Genomic DNA, 17,560 nt, shown 5'->3' with positions numbered 1-17,560 from the left:
CGGATCAACCATGAAAATTCAATTATTACCTGAGAGATGGCCTTCTAGACCTTCAACAAGATTCATTAGAAGTATGGGATCATATAGAAGTTTTATCTAACCAAAAATGCATTTAGGTATTGGAGCTGTACAGCAACGTCGTCAGCTTCTGAGAGACTATTATTAAATGCAGGACCTGTGTTAACAATGAAATAGACTGAAAGGAAAACTTCTCTCAAAAATGTTATTTCTAATGTCTCTGTATAGAATGGAATACGTAATGTAATTTCTATGTTTATTGCCTTAATTGACAGTTCCGTTGATTCTTGACAGAATATTTTATATACTATGAATGAAAAATACACGGCACTGGTGCAATATTCCACAACATTTATTATTTTATAAACTGCTTTCGAGCTGTTATTCCATCATCAGGTACAAAGATGTGTGGCCGAAAATTGGTTAGTAAAATAATAAATATTGTAGAATTAACAGTATTATCGTGTACTTTCATTCATGTTGAATTTATTGACTAATAAATCTGATGGTAGATATATGAGTTCGCATGTTGATTTCTACAGTGTTCCATAAATTCTACATTTAACTTCGATATTAATAACGACATAGTTGGGAGGCTATTATCAGCTATCGAAGTTTCTTATGCGTCGATGATGAATTCGTAATCAGCATCGATGATCTGTCAACATTGAACATTCGTAGTTCAAGCATATCCCACATGGAAAATGGGTAATTGTGTAGCTAATTTGTTGCTGGAAGCGTATTTACAGCCTCCCCCCTCTACTAATGGCCGACAGAGTCTCAAAACTGGATTCTGGTTTTCAGTGGTAGTTATCGATGTACTCTGTTACCGCTTGGTTGATGTCTCCACTTGTAATTTGGATGTCTCTCGTTTCAGTACAGTAGTTCTTGGCGATCTAAAAAATGTTTTAGAAATCTTATTTGCCCATCTCATAATACAGTAGAGCTATTGGAGTGAGTTAACGAGTTCAGAAACACTTGTCGTGACTTCTGATTACTGGCTCTGAGCGTTACTCGTTCCACTGCGAAAGTCTGGTATACCAACCGACTGCTGAGTGACCCTGGAGAACGACATTCATCGTCCCACTATGAGACACGCGGCCTTTGGAGTCGGCCTGAGAACTTGGAGATAGATACATCGACGGAACTGTCGACCATGCTTATAATGGGATGAGACCAATCCTGGATGCTGTCTCGGTGTTGAAAACCAGTCACTTCGCTGTACGGTGTCCAGTTTGCCATATGAGAATCCATCATACGGGTTTCCTTTTGGGAGACGCTCTTTCATAGAAGCACCCAGATAGGGATGTGATCAGTTACATGTAAATCGCCAACCGCTTCGCAGTGAATGGGGTCTGAAAGGGCACAGGAGCAACATATGATATCAGTTGTGCGTAATCCCATTGCACTGCAAATGAGCATGCTGCCTCACGTAATCACGAGACACTGCTCTTTTTACAAAATGATGCCCTCAACACGACTCTTTGGGTACATTTTCATAGATTCTCGTTGTATATTCAGCACATAAAGATCTCCTACAATTCTGAATGGTTGGGGGAGAAGTGAAATAAGGTCATATGGAGACTCCATACATCGCTTCATTGGGTAGAGTGCTTACAACATTGCTTTCCTCCTGCTGCGCAGACGGCGCAGTAGTGAAGGGAGCAACACTAGTGGTTGGCGTTCAGTCGCGGACGGGACACCGCGGAAGGGAAAGTGTTATTCTACAGCTAAAGCCTTCACACAAATGCCTATCTCGCAGAACTTAAAACCTACGGTTAGCGAGTCTGCAAACGATCTTATTAACAGGTTATGCCAGTACGACAAATAATTCGACAAGTCAGTCACTCACTATTAAAACCACAATGATTAACAAGACTACACTGAAACTGCAACAGAAGGAGCGATTTATTTTCACCTGATTTATAAACTTTTCGCTTCTCTTCTTTCCAGGCTAAAATTAGCTTCTTTTCCCAAAACACAGAGATGGTACATCATTTCATCTCATTAACACGCTAATGCAATTGCGACAAAATCCTGAAACGTTCTGCTATTAAACATACAACTGAGGTCTAGTCAGGTCAGTGACTTACGAAAAACTCATCTTCAGTACAAAAATAAAAGGGTAATCCCTTTACTTATGTTACTACAAACCAATACTAATTCTCGTTTCACCAGCTATTGATGGGCCTTAAAATAATTACATTATTTCACTGAAAAACTCTGTAGTTATTTTTAAATCAAAGTAGACAAAAAGAAGTTGTACATGTTAACTATATGACAAAATACTCTTCACTTTGCATGCTGTCATTTGCGAAAATTTCATTTTGGTATCTCCAAGTGCTTATGACAGGGGTTACAAGCTGCACATACTCTGTACAGGATGTACATTAAGTCCGGGAACACTTTAAATTATTTATTGCACAAGAAGTAAACATTGTACAGATGCCATACATATTGCATTTTGAAGAGAAACTCTGAAAGTTTTTTTTTTTTTTTTTTTTTTTTTTTTTTTTTTTTTTTTTTACAAACATTCGATATATGAACCATGAGTGACCCGGAAGCCAATACGGTAATCCAGTTCTTGCGTCGACTGTGGCAGTCGCTTCCCGTATTCTCTCCCGGAGCTCTGCTACATCTACATCACGTGGTAGAGGCGGTACATACACCAAATCTTTAATGTGTCCCCCTCGAAAAAAGCCACACGCAGTGAGATCTGGTGATCGGGGAGGCCATTTCATGAAACAGCTGTCTCCTTCTGTAGCAAGGCCGATCCATCGATGCGGCAGCTCCGTGCTCAGGTTCCCACGAACTTCACGATGAAAATGGGGTGGAGCCCCATCCTCCTGAAAGATGAACGGAGAGTCCGATTGCATTGAGGCCTCAGCCATTGCTGCAACATGTCCAAGTAGGACTATCCAGTGACAGTGCTCTCACCTGTACAGTTTTCGACGTGACAGGGCACAAAAAACATTTACCTTTGGGGAATTTGTTGTGCCATTGATAAATAGCCTTCCTTGTTGGTACCTTCTTACCATACTTGGTTCTAAACATCGTTGAACAGCTGTAGAACACTTGTTTTTGTCAAACTCCAACACACATAAAGCTCGCTCCGCACCATAACTCGCCATGTTTGCGACTAGCGCTAACTATCGGCAAATTACCAAACTACGCTGTGGCGGTATACATGAAAAGAAACTTTCAGGATTTCTCTTCAAAATGACATATGTATGATATCTGTACAATGTTTGGTTCTTGTGCAATAAATAATTGAAAGTGTTCCCAAACTTTTTGTACACCCTGTACTTAACACTAACATGTTGAGCAAAAAAATGAGAGAGAGAGAGAGAAAGAGAAAGAGAGAGAGAGAGAGAGAGAGAGAGAGAGAGAGAGAGGGAGATGGTTGGAGGTGTGATAGGAGTTTCAAAGTGAAAATATAAATTTTATCATTACTTTACATAAATGGAATTTTATAGAATTTTTTTTACAAGACGTGTGATAGACACTCACTTCTTGAGCCGCACTGATATTTGCTTTGGGCCGCATGTGACCCACAGTCCCTAGGCTAGAAACCTCTGGTTTGTGAGATGTGAGGGATGTTACGAACGTTTCACGTTCACTGTACTTTTTGCGCGTACAACTGGAAGTGAGTGCACCATATAGAGTCCATTTCTTTGTGACTGGAGATAGACATAGACGTCTCAATTTTAAAGAAAATTCCATATATTAGATACTTTTCAAACGCAGCATTGTATGACCAAACACGAACCAAACTCATAGCGACAACTATTTTTCATCATAAAGTATTCGAATTTCACGCAGTAGCTTACTTAATGTCGCAATGGCACAATAACTGTGACCATTAACGAAATGATAAGCAGTTCAGCATGAATCTGATGAGATTCGAGGCAATCAAAATTATTTATCTTATAGTTTCCTTAATATCGTTTGAGAAAGACTGCAGAGCAGCAAGCGTGCACATACGTCCATTTCTGCAGCGCAGTCGAAGTGGGCAGTGAATGTTTCTCTCATAATGGACAACATTTACACTCAGTGGGCAACAGAAAACTGAGACAGCCACCCCTTTGAAACAGAAGGGTGGACTCATCCAGTGCTGAGAACGAGAATGTATTTCTGCACAGGTGCCAGTTTATCTTGCACAAGCTCTACCTAGCTCTAGAAAATAAATGCTACAATGTATTTCAGAATATGAGACTGCACTAATAACGCACTGTACTAGCATTTGGGACGATAGTGGCTCAAACTCCCATACGGTCACCTGGATTAATGCTTCGCGTGATTTCCTAAATTGCTAAATTCGAATGCCTGGACAGTTTCCTTAAAGGGCACGGTCGATTTTCTTCCCAATCACTCCACAATCTGAACTTGTGCTCCGTCTCTAATGACCTCATTATCGACGGGACGTTCTAGCTTGATCTGCTTTCTTTCTTTAAAAATCCACCAAATAAGTTCGTCAACCCAAGTTTATCTGACAGGAGAGGTCAAGTGACCCCTCTGTTACAAGAGAACAGAAATCAGAGAGAGTTTAGCTCCTCAGGAGGTCAGGCCCTCTGGTGACAACAGCACAGTACGCTGACGATACATGGTTTCGTCGATTTTAATCTGGCTAGGTAGCCAGCAGTCACTGAGGCATCTAATACGATACAAAGTAGATCACAGGAGAGAGATATTCGCCGAAACCAATACTGAACTTTACAGATGAAAGGCCGAGAGTCTTTGCCACTAAGGGCACTCACCATAGCGTTTTAACACTATATTGGTAACCTATTTTTCATTAGGGTCATTCAAAAAGAAATGCAAAATAAAAACTGTTGAAGGAATCATAATGCCATTGTCTACTGAAGAAGGTGTTGTACCTATAAGACCACTAAGGCCGCAAACAAGCCGCTAGAAGGACGTAGGCGCAGACCCACGTGACGAGAGAGCGAGCACGTGGACGCTCCGACTGCCCACTGCACTCAGTTATGCTGGAAACAGAGGAATGGAGGCTTTAAAAGACGAGACAGAGGTATAGTGCGTTTGTTGACAGCGGACGGAGTACGGGGAACGGGAATTAATCAAGACACGGCAGAACTGTAAGGATAGCACTACATGTCTGTAGCAAGGATGAAGGCGTGACACAAGTGACTCGAGGAAAGACGGATGTTGTCGGAGACGCACGACCAGGATCGTCAAACCTCATTGCCGATACCGTTATGTAACAGGTGGAGCCCTCGTTGTTGAAGACCTGCGAGTTACGGTGGCAGCCATTGTCCCAGAGATCCATATTTAGCAGTTATGTTCAACCGCTCGCTCGCAGAAAGATCCGCACCTAAAGATTGGAGAATTGCTCAAGTCACACCAATACCCAAAAAGGGAAATAGGAGTAATCCGCTGAATTACAGGCCCATTTAACTAACGTCCATTTGCAGTAGGATTTTGGAACATGTACTGTGTTCAAACATTATGAATTATCTCGAAGAAACACAACTAGCTCTTTATACTCATGAAGTAATGAGTGCTATCTACAGGGGATGTCAAATTGATTCCATATTTTTAGATTTCCAGAAGGCTTTCGATACCGTTCCTCACGAGCGTCATCTAACCAAACTGCGTGCCTATGGAATATCGCCTCAGTTGTGCGACTGGATTAGTGATTTCCTGTCAGAAAGGTCGCAGTTCGTAGTAATAGACCAAAAGTCATCGAGTAAAACAGAAGTAATATCCGGCGTTCCCCAAGGAAGTGTTATAGGCCCTCTATTGTTCCTGATCTATATTAACGACGTAGGAGACAATCTGTGTAGCCCTCTTAAATTGTTTGCAGATGATGCTTTCATTTACCGACTTGTTAAGTCATCAGATGATCAAAACGAATTACAAAATGATTTAGATACGATATCTCTATGGTGCGAAAAGTGGCAATTGACCCTGAATAAAGCAAAGTGTGAAGTTATTCACATGAGTACTAAAAGAAATCCGCTAAATTTCGATTAAGCGATAAGTCATACAAACCTGAAGATTGTAAATTTCACTAAATACTTAGGGATTACAATTACAAATAACCTAAATTGGAACTATCACAAGATAGTGTTGTGGGTAGAGCAAACCAAGACAGCGATTCATTGGCAGAACACTTAAAAGGTGCAACAGGTCTATTAAAGAGGCTGCTTACGCCACGCTTGTCCGCCCTATTCCTGAGTACTGTTGTGCAGTGTGGGATCCGCATCAGGTGGGACTGACAGATGACATCGAAAAAGTTCAAAGAAGGGCAGCTCGTTTTGTATTATCGCGAAATCGGGGAGATCGTGCCACAGACATGATACGTGAATTGGAGTGACAATCATTAAAACAAAGGCGTTTTTCGTAGTGAACGGGATCTTCTGATGAAATTTCAATCACCAGTTTTCTCCCCCAATTGCGAAAACATTCTGTTGGCATCCACCTACATAGAGAGAAATGATAAAATAAGAGAAATCAGGTCTCGCACAGAAAAATTTAAGTGCTCGTTTTTCCCGCACGCTGTTCGAGAGTGGAACGGTAGACAGTTTGAAGGTGGTTCATTGAGCCCTCTGCCAGGCACTTTATTATGAATAGCAGAGTAATCACATAGATGTAGAGTGTCGGTACTGCAATGGGCATTCAGTGCTCTCCATATACTTGTGCCATTCTTCGATGAATTTCCGTTCCCCGCGTATCTTCCGTTGTCATGACACGCACTACACCCGTTTGCTCTTCTTTTGAAGTGGACGGTCGACGAGTGTACGTTTTCGATCTGTCGTCATTTGGGTGTGCACCCATGTTCCTCTAGAGGTGTGTTTGGAGCCTCCACGCTGTTACAGGGATCACACTTCTTCCGTAGGTAATGGAATTATGATCCCTTCAGTGGTTTTCATTTTACATCCTCTGCCTCTTTTCTTTTTGAATGACCCTAAGACCGAGAGTCTTTGCCACTAGAGGGCTCGGTATCAGAGTTAGAAGAGGTATCTGTACCTGCCGTAGAGGTATCATCATGATTCGCATGATGTATGGTTTAAGATGTCGTGGTCTCCTGACCTTCATTGCTTACATATTCCGCCCTCACAATCATATTCCGCACATCAAGGTGCTTCATTGGAACCCAAACTCGATAAGATAAAGTCAATGTTGTATGAATTCATGTAAACGATATGCAAATAACTAATAAATCGCAAGTGCGCACCGTGGTTGAAATACTCGAGGCTGGCATACACACACACACACATTCAAGACATGACGGTCACAGGAGCTTTTAGTTCGGGAGAGCAACCGTACGCCAAGAGGCCGGTCCCAACCTATCTACGTCGGCCGGCGGCCGCCCATGGAATGGACAGCGTTTGCCCGAGTGAAAGAAAGAACGACGTCGTGTTCGGTTTAAAAGCAAATTCCGCTACATTGTGTGGGAGCACCCAGCCTACGCATTCTTTACAAATATAGCATGCAGTATCAGAGATTTTCACGGGGAGACAGCAAACACCAAACGCCAATGCTACAGATTTCCAGTTTGGTCGCCTTAAACGAAACGTCATTCTGCCGTTTTAGAAGAGCAATGCTGATTGGCAGAAGACATTTCTGACGCCTTAAGCTGAAGGAGTAATGGAAGAGACCGAAAGATATACCCCTTCACATCTGGCATGGAGAGGGGCCGTTCCGTTGTCGCTCTTGGAGCGAGAACACGTAACGAGAGTGTGCGCTCGTACGTGTACTCAAAGAGCGAGGAACAAGTCTCTCCTCAGTACTTCACTGGGAGAGCACCTCTGTCGAGAGCGAATCAGAGTGTGACTCTATATTGAGTCCTTACGATTAAGCATTGTTCACTGTGTTGGCTGCCACACTTATTGTGCGGTGTGAACGGACAGAGTTATAGTTAGGCGCCTGCGAGCGAATTTTTGAGTGGCATCGCGGTGGACTGGTTATCTGACCGGTGCACCACGCCAATAGTTAGACTAGGGGCGAATAGGAGTCCTTGACTTCATCAAGGCATAGAGAGAGTTTGATTGGCGAAGGTCAATCCAGATAGAACGAGAGTTATCTTATTTGTCAGCAGCGAGTGGCGCAGCAGCAGTCATCGCAGCTTACGGTATTGTGCGCTACAGCTCTTGCGAGCTCCATATTTGCTCCACAACAGTACACCTCACTGCATTTCACATGCGACAGCCTCGACCGTACCTAGCAACATTCTAACAGATAATTATTCAAGTTGAGTAGGCACGGCTCTCAGCCATTCTGCCAAGTCAATAACAATGTTAAACTTTGTATAGAAATTTCATTAGCGAATCTTATCCTTGAGAGGTAACTTCACATTCCGAAAAGAACTGGGAAATAACTTGTTCAGTTCATAACTAAAAGTGCCATTGTGACTTCTCAGAATTAAAAAAAAAATAATTTTCGTTAGATTCATGTTTTTCTTACACTAACTAGCACTACTCCAGTACCCAAGTATCCCACTAGTTACGTAAGAAATTTTGTGAATTTTTGTGTCATTTCCTTACAGCAGACGACTCCAGAAGATATTTATTGATGAAAGTTTTTCAGGCATTTCTCTTTAGAACGTTAGGAGCGTCTGTCTGACTTCTGTAGTGGTGTGGGGTGGAAATTGCATCTTGCAGGGGCCACAGGGTAAAGGGTACATCTCAGATTAATCCGTTGCGCAGAATGACAGAATAGCACCCACACGCTCACAATGGCGACGAATATGGCGGCGTGGTTAGCGTCCTCACAGGATTGCAGGAAGACCTGTTAAGAGCAGGACAGAGTCGATGTTCAGGTCTTCGTTGTGTGAAGGATTTGTACCTTTGGTTGAGGCAGCATGGTGAATTGCAGTACGTAGGCGGCTAGGAGGACGGCCAATGGTTTGGTGTCCTCGCATGACTGCAGGAAGATCTGCAGGGGCAGGAGGGAGTCGATGTCGAGGTCGTGCTGGCGCAGCACGTCGGCCAGTGTCTGGTGGTATAGCTCCAGCAGCCGCTGGCCGTGGACACGTCGCATGTCGCGCTCAGTGACCAAGTGCAGAAAGGGTACCACGTCGTGTGCTGGAGGCTCCAGGTGAAGTGTCTGGAAGTCCACGAACCGCACCGACAGCTCGCCCTTGGTGTCCTCCGCGAATAGCATATTGTTTACTCACAGGTCTCTGTGGCACAGCACGTTACGATACCTGCACAGAAAAACCACAAACACTGTAGCAAGAGGCACCAAAATAATGATGAACAGGAGCAGTTTTACGAACCATCATTAATATTTGTTGAAATAGTGGTTCAAAATGGTTCAAATGGCTCTGAGCACTATGGGACTTAACTGCTATGGTCATCAGTCCCCTCGAACTTAGAACTCTTTAAACCTAACTAAACTAAGGACATCACACACATCCATGCCCGAGGCAGGATTCGAACCTGCGACCGTAGCGTTCGCGCGGTTCCAGACTGTAGCGCCTAGAACCGCTCGGCCACTTCGGCCGGCTGTTGAAATAATCTGTAAGCAGTTGCACAGAAGAAATTTTATTCCTTTACCGATTTCAGGCACTTAGTACCCTTTATAACTATCGCATTATTAACGAGCGTCAAAAATGAGCAGGTTAATGCAGAATATTACTGTAATCTTTCTTGGTGATAAGTTTGTTAGTGAAATTAATGTGGTTGGACACTCTGAGAGTCTTCAGTTTGTTTTTCCTGTACAAACAGATGGTTCTTTGAGTCTGGCTTGGCGTTAAATTTAGTCTTTTATCCATCTTCAGCAACTTTATTTCTATTTGTTGAAATATTGTTGCTGATGATGGATAAAAGACTAAATTTAACGTCAAGTCAGAAGCAAGACTTGTACAGGAAAAACAAAATAAAGACTCTCGAGATCTTTAACCACATTAATTTTAATAACGAATGTATCGCCCAATAAGGACTACGCAATATGTTACGTACATACGTTTATTTTTGACGTTCTCTAATGATGCGATAGTTATAATCTTCTGAAACAGGTGAAGGGATAAAATTTCTTTTGTGCAGTTGTTTGCTGATTATTTCAACTAATAGAAATACAGTTGCTGAGGATGGATAAAATACATAATTAATGTATAAGTTACAATAAGGGTTTTCAGCATGAATTAATGGTCCCAGCAAAACAGAAGCTTTATTGGGGAATGAACCAAGGTAGAGGTGGGGATATGTGCCAAAGCAGAGAAGAATAATGGAACAGGAAGCCAAAGGTTAAAATATATTATTGAGAAAAAGAGTGTGATTATTGTCTGATAGGTATACACTACATGTTCAAAAGTATCCGGACACCCCCAAAAACATACGTTTTTCATATTAGGTGCACTGTGCTGCCACCTACTGCCAGGTACTCCACATCAGCGACCTCAGTAGTCCATAGTCATCGTGAGAGAGCAGAATGGGGTGCTCCGCGGAACTCACGAACTTAGGACGTGGTCAGGTGATCGGGTGTCACTTGTGTCATACGTCTGTACGCGAGATTTCCACACTCCTAAACATCGCTAGGTCCACTGTTTCCCATGTGCTAGTGAAGTGGAAGCGTCGAGGGACACGTACAGCACAAAAACGTACAGTACAAAAGCGTTGATTGACAGAGATAGCCGATAGTTGAAGAGTGTGTAACGTGTAATAGGCAAACATCTATCCAGACTATAACACAGGTATCCAAACTGCATCAGGATCCACTGCAAGTACTATGACAGTTAGGAGGGAGGTGAGAAACTTGGACTTCATGGTCGAGCGGTTGCTCATAAGCCACACATCACGCCGGTAGATGGCAAATGACGCCTCGCTTGATGTAAGGAGCGTAAACATTGGACTACTGAACAGTGAAAAAACGTTGTGTGGGGCGACGAATCACGGTACACAATGTGACGATCCGATGGCAAGGTGTGGGTATGGCGAATGCCCGGTGAACGTCATCTGCCAGCGTGTGTAGTGCCAACAGTAAAATTCGGAGGCCGTGGCGTTATGGTGTGGTCGTGTTTTTCATGGAGGGGGCTTGTACCCCTTGTTGTTTTGCGTGGTAATATCACAGCACAGGCCTACATTGATGTTTTAAGCACCCTCTTGCTTCCCACTGTTGAAGAGTAATTCGGGGATGGCGATTGCATCTTTCAACACGATCGGGCACCTGTTCATAATGCACTGCCTATAGCGGATTGGTTACAAGACAATAACATCCCTGTAATAGCCTGGCCTGCACAGAGTCCTGACCTCAATCCTATAGCACACCTTCGGGATGTTTTGGAACGCCGACTTCGTACCACGCCTCACTGACCGACATCGATATCTCTCCTCAGTGCAGCACTCCGTGAAGAATGGGATGCCGTCCCCCAAGAAACCTTCCAGCACCTGATCGAACACAGAATACAGAAATAATGCATATAGTGTAGCTATATGTAATTTGAATATAATTATGCCCTTAGATTTTGAAACTAAGAGCCATTATTTCAAAATTGGTATATTTCACAACAGCAGGGCTATTTCTACAGAACAAAACAAAAAACTAACGTATTCACCACCGGTTGAGCATCTGTTTTCCAAACAAATGTGTAATTTTCTGTTTATACTCGTTACGTTCGTGTATTACAGTTCTGTACAAACAAGTTGCAGTTACAGCGAGGTCAGGTAACTGACCGTATATAACTGTCTGCACAGCGTTATCTGTATGGGAAAATTCAGTTGGCTGTGAAAATAGCAAACTTGAACAAAGTAAATGAGTTATTAAAAACGCCATAAATGAGTTATTGAAAACGCTATTTAGCGACAGGACTCTCAGATAATAAACAATAGGTTATCCTCTTCCGAATCTGGATCTGTAGTAGCAAACAAAAAATCGATGCCATAAGTTCAATCCGGAATTTAACAAAAGAAGAAATGGACTTGTGGTTGTGAAGGGAGCAACGCCGTTTTTTGTTTTCCTTGTGTGTTATTTGGGGGGGGGGGAGGGAGGAGATGTTCATTGGTGTAAGACCGGAATAACTGATATTGGGCTTATACGGTCTAAAACAGAAGTTCACGAAATGTCAAAACGAACGACACATGAATGCTTAGTCTTTCATTTCTAGACAAAACGAACATTCAGCAGAAATTAGATTCGCAATGTAGACAAACAATTGACAGCCACAACAAACGCGTAGAAACGAATAGATATATATGTTGAATTTAATTATAAACTGTATTCGGTTCTGTGGTGCTTTGGAACTGGCTCTCAGGGGCCACGATGAATCTGATGCCTCTCAAAATAAGGCGGTTCTTCGCGAGCTAATTCAGTTCAGCGCGGAACTGGATAAACATCAACTTCATCTCCCTCAAGCATCAGTGTTCAAAGGCATTTCTATGACTGTTCAGAACAAGCTACTGCAATGCACTTTGGAAGTGTACCATGAAGAAGTCCGTAAAGAAATAAAACGTGCCGATTATGTTGCAATAATCGCGGATGACAGCACAGAGGTGTCTTGCGAATTTCAAATGGTTATTGTTTTGCGTTATGTTGCTGAGGGAAAACCTATTGAAAGATTCTGGATCTTTGTTAGTACAGAAAGTCAGCATGCTTATTCCATAGCTGGGAGTATTCTGAAAGAAATTGAACCATTAATTGGCGATGATTGAGCATAACTAATAGCTCAGGGTTACGATGGTGCAAACGTTATAAGTGGCATGTCGAACGGGGTTCAGAAATTAACGACAGATATCCAAATGCAAACTACATCCATTGTTATTCTCATCAGTACAACCTTATGTCTACGGCAGCCTCTCTTAATCGCAAAGCCCGCATCTTTTTTGCACACCTTTTGGGTCATTCTTCTTTCTTTTCTAACTCGCCACAGAGATAAAAAGTGTGAAAGGTCTCTGTTGGATTCCTTTCATGTTAATTTCTTAAATATGTTGCCATTTACGGCATAAATTCCTCTTCTAAATTTACTGTGGTGTTTCTGACTATCTGGGAGGAGACTGAGCAGTGGAACATGTTACTTTTACACATAAACAAGAACGATCTGTCACACTACTACACTTTAAAACACAGCTTATAGGTAATTCATGTCACACAGTCTCATACGGAACCTACATCCACTTTCTTTTATATACTGTATATGATAAGATACTGTCATCCCCCTTCCCTTCTGTGTGAGAGGATGAATGAGCAAATGTATTTCTAGTTGCATGCTGGATGGTAGCAGACAAGCCTGTCTGCTAGAGAACAGTAGGACCAACGTCGGAACAGGTAGCTACGCTTTCTAAAAGCAAAGAGGTTTCTATCCATAGTATGGTCCTGTCCACCCCTTGTCATGTTGGTATAGGAAGCTGCCCCTCTGGCCACTTCCGTTTGTATTTGTGAGCCACCCTCAGGAAGGGACCAGGTCAGTCTGTCCATGGCGAGCGTCTGAAGTGGTAAGATCTCCGGCTAAGCGCGTGTCTGCTAAATCCGTAGGACAATGGATTTCTTAAGTTCAGCCTAACTGAAAATTTAATCACCTTTATTTCAGGTTTAGCTCTAAAATATCTAATGTTATCTTAAATTGCAGCGCAGTGTAATTCGAGTGTGAAGTTCAGAAAATATTCCGGTAGTTGCTTTGTCACTACTTTGTGAGTAAAGTGGAACCATGTGTTGATCAGTAACTCTAACTAAGATCATCAATCTTAAATGCGAATGTGCGTGAGATTATAACATCTCGCCTTGACAATATTTTTCAATACAGCAACTTTTCTTTATGTTCAACCCACGTGGGGTGTACTTTGTGAGTCTGGTACCACGAGCTCATTCAATGGTTTGACCCATCAAGTTAATAGTAAGACGATAGTAACCAGTTTGAGGTTTTTCTTTTGTAAATTGCTTTCGATCTAATTTATTTTAATTATCAAAATTATTGTGGAGTTACACTCTTTGTGTAAACCAAGTTGACCACGTGAAGCATGTGGTGTAATCATCAAAGTAACCCTCAGCTACTCTTTTCGAGAAGATTTCGCAGAAAGTTAGTATGAATTTAGTATACCAGTGTGTGGTAATTACATGACGGACAGGATTGTGCTACGAACGTAACTGCTTTTGGGTGAAAATTGAATGGGTTGGTTGTGGTTAATTTCCTCTTGCATATGTTTCAACGTTCTTCGTGTGTTATTTTATGACTGCAGTGTTGTATGCAGTCTCCCAATCTTGGCTCCATATTTGATGTGTTCCGTAAGATTACAATCTCATATTTTCATAATCCTAAATAAGGGACCAACTTAGTTATGAATCGAGTTTAATATGCTGAAATTTCAGTGATCAATGTTAAAATAAATTTCCAAATATAAACTGATTTATTTCTTTTCATTTAAATTCTCTTTTTTATATACATATCACCGGTTGTCATATGACTATTAAAAGATTATAATTAATGTTAGTCTGGTTGGGAATTTGGTAAGCTAGACTGGATACCTGGTGAAACAGTTGCTCAGTAATGCAAGGTTAACTTCCCCAGACAGCACACAGGTTTTAACCCGCTTTTATTGTCTATCAGCACCGCTTACATCACAAATTAAAGCAACAACATTACACATGGCGACCCTGTTCTGTGATTGCGCTAGACTCTGGAATCTCTGAAACGTTAGATTGCGAGAGTTGTATAATCTTAATTTTTTTCCCTGCAGCGCTCAAACAACTTCTGCGTTGCTTCTGAGCAGACTTTCAAAAGATTCACGGCGTTGTTGAGCGGCGTTGTGTTGTTTGTCTTGTTTTGTTTTCTATATTTGTGTGTTTTATATGTAGGTTTTTTTTCTCGCTTGTAAATTGCACCTACTTCGATCAAAGATATAAATTTGATGTGTGTGTGAAAAAGTGCGTACTAAGTTGGGTACCTTTCGTGTGACTGTTGTAATTTTTGCGGGATACATTTATTCTGATTAGTGTGTTGCATACCGGGCATAAATTGAACTAATGCAGACTCGTAACCAAGCTGAAAGTAGGCGGTCCAACAACTTAAGCAACATGGAGCATGGGGATAATTTGATTTCGAATATTAACATGCCGGACGGTTCCGAAAATGCAATGGGAAATACTTCAGAGGAAATGCAAAACAGGACAAACGGGCTCACATCAGAGCCAGAAATTAGTTTGCCTCCAACTAACCAAATTGATTTGGCAGAACTCATGAAAGCCTTATTGCAACAAAATAAAGAAAACGCAGAGAAATCTGAAAAATCGATCCGAGAGCTAGGTGAACAAATGACGTAGAAATCTGAAAAGTCGATCCGCGAACTAGGTGAACAAATGATGCAGAAATCAGAAAAATCGTTCCGAGAACAAAAAGAATCATCCGAAAAATCGATCCGAGAGCTAGGCGAACAAATAGACGAAAAACTAATCCAGCAGACAAATAAAGTCGACAAGTCGATGCAGAGAGTGTCCGATGATATCTCGCAAAGAATAAACAATCTGGCAAGTGAAATAAAAAGTGATATTATGAAAGAATTAGGCCGTACATTTGAACAAGTCGATGATCATCTGCAAGCCTTAGAACAGGGCAAACGGAGTCGCGATGCGGAATCGAAAGAGAGTTAAGAATAGCTACTTAGGAATTTCCAAGCGCTGAGAGAAGAATGCCAAAGGGAACGCCAGCAGGTACCCTCGAGGGTCCAGGAGACGGAAACACATTGTCCCACGTCCGTTAGCAACACAGTAGCGGACAACAGTCAAGCGATTCACGCACTCGAACAGCAAGTAGAACAATTGAAGCAAACTGGGGCGGATGGCAACAGACAAATACATGATAAGATTGCGGCATTAGCGGACATCGTAGGCACGATGAAGGCGACGGAAAGCGAGAACAATACTACACCGGTAGCGGTCGCAGAGACCGAAGAAGTGCATTCGCTTCTTAGATTTCAGAAGCGACAGTTCGAAGTGAACAGGCGGCACGAAGCTGTAACAGGCGAATTACAAGAACGCGTGGCACATCTGGAAAACCGCGTGGCGTGTGATTCCAGACTCGCCAATAGCACTAAAATAGCCGTACGAACAGTACAGAGAGGGACTCCGGCCACGAGGGAGATTTTGACGACAGGGAAGAATGTATTTTGAGGGGCAGACATGAGAAAAATAGAAACATTCAAGGGCCTTGCCGGGAGGCAATGCAGGGATTTGATTTCAAACATTTCCTTGCGGTGAGAAAGTTTGAGATATTTCGAAATTCGCAAAAAGGAATACATCCACGAGCATGGCTCGAGCAATTTGAGTTTTGTCTTCCCCCCGACTGGGCAAGTTCACATAAGATAGAATACATGTGTGGCTATTTGGAAGGCGAACCGGCGATTCGCATGAGGTCAGCAGCGCGTCACTGCAACTCCACTCGGGAGTTTCGACAAGCTTTTCTGTCCGCCTATTGGTCGGAAGCGGCACAAGATAGGGTCAAACATGGCATAATTATGCTGCCAAATTTGAACCAGTCTGGTTTCGGCAGCCCAGCACGCCTATTCGACCACATGCTGCAGGCAAATCAATTTTTATACGACCCATACGGGCCTGTGGAACTAATTAGGATATGCATCACCAAATTGCCGATGCACTTGCGCCACGTCATTCTTGCGGGACGATGCAAAGAGGACGTGGAAACGTTTAAGACACTTCTCCAAGAGTTGGAATACAATACAGGAGAATGCCCGCCTAATCAGGCACAAAGTTATTACGGGGCACAGCAGTGCGATCGCAGTCGTGGCCGTAGTACTAATCAATGGCGTGACTGGTCGTCGCGACGCGAACGGAACAATAATCGAGGACGTGGACAAGATCGTGAACGCAACAGGTACGGCAACCAGAATCGATACTACGATGAACACGGTGGGAATAGGATTGTAGGCGGAGCACCACATGATGTTGAAATTCGGCCGGCCAACGCTAGACGTAATCCAGCAAATGGAAATGAACAAAACCGGCAATGACAAATGATCAGCGCAGAAGGCGCCCAATCGGAACAAATGAGCACATTGGCATGAGCCCCCTCTCATATTTCTATCTTACGATTTTCCTCTTTAATTGCATGCGGTGAAAAGTTGCTATTCCTTCACACGTGGACTTCCCACGCAGCGTCTCTCGTCACCCAGGTGGTCTGGTGACAGGCAGGCACAGCTGATATTGAAAGGGTAAGCCAACGGGTGTGAGGGAGTCGAGTGAATGCTTTCCAGACGCCGACATTGTCAAAAGACACACCTGGAAGGGCCTGAAGTAGCGGCTGGGCTAGAGGTTCCATTACTTCACAGAAACTTAGCGAAAACACTTTCTGGTGGGCTACCAGCGAGGTGTGGGAATGACTTGTGTTCCCAAGCAGCCTTGGCGCGCAAATTCCCGCGGTTTCTGCCGTATAGTAACTGTGATTGGCTTGCTCAGGGCATAGCTCCGTGACGTAGCAAAATCGGAGCATAAATTGGCGCCAAGAATCTCCATTGGTGGAATGGTAGTGCTCCAACAATAGAGTGGAATTTTCTGCCGGTTTTCAAGTTGCTGATTGGAATGGTTAACCACGGCCACTGTCGTGGGGGCGGGAATGTTCTGTGTTCGGTTTGTACGG

At 42.8% G+C, this 17,560-nt stretch overlaps 1 protein-coding gene across 1 annotated transcript in view; it reads right to left on the bottom strand.

Annotated features, from left to right (window-relative positions):
* Window positions 1–17,560, bottom strand: part of LOC126456392 (uncharacterized) — a 45,574-nt gene that overhangs the window by 10,991 nt on the left and 17,023 nt on the right. Inside the window, exon 4 of the mRNA XM_050092146.1 lies at window positions 8,827–9,152. Coding sequence (XP_049948103.1) covers window positions 8,827–9,152 — 326 coding nt within the window. The remainder of the gene's footprint in view (window positions 1–8,826; window positions 9,153–17,560) is intronic.

Source organism: Schistocerca serialis, chromosome 2, assembly GCF_023864345.2.
Source record: "Schistocerca serialis cubense isolate TAMUIC-IGC-003099 chromosome 2, iqSchSeri2.2, whole genome shotgun sequence".
Classification (NCBI taxonomy): Eukaryota; Metazoa; Arthropoda; class Insecta; order Orthoptera; family Acrididae; genus Schistocerca; species Schistocerca serialis.
This window is presented reverse-complemented; position numbering and strand designations above follow the sequence as displayed.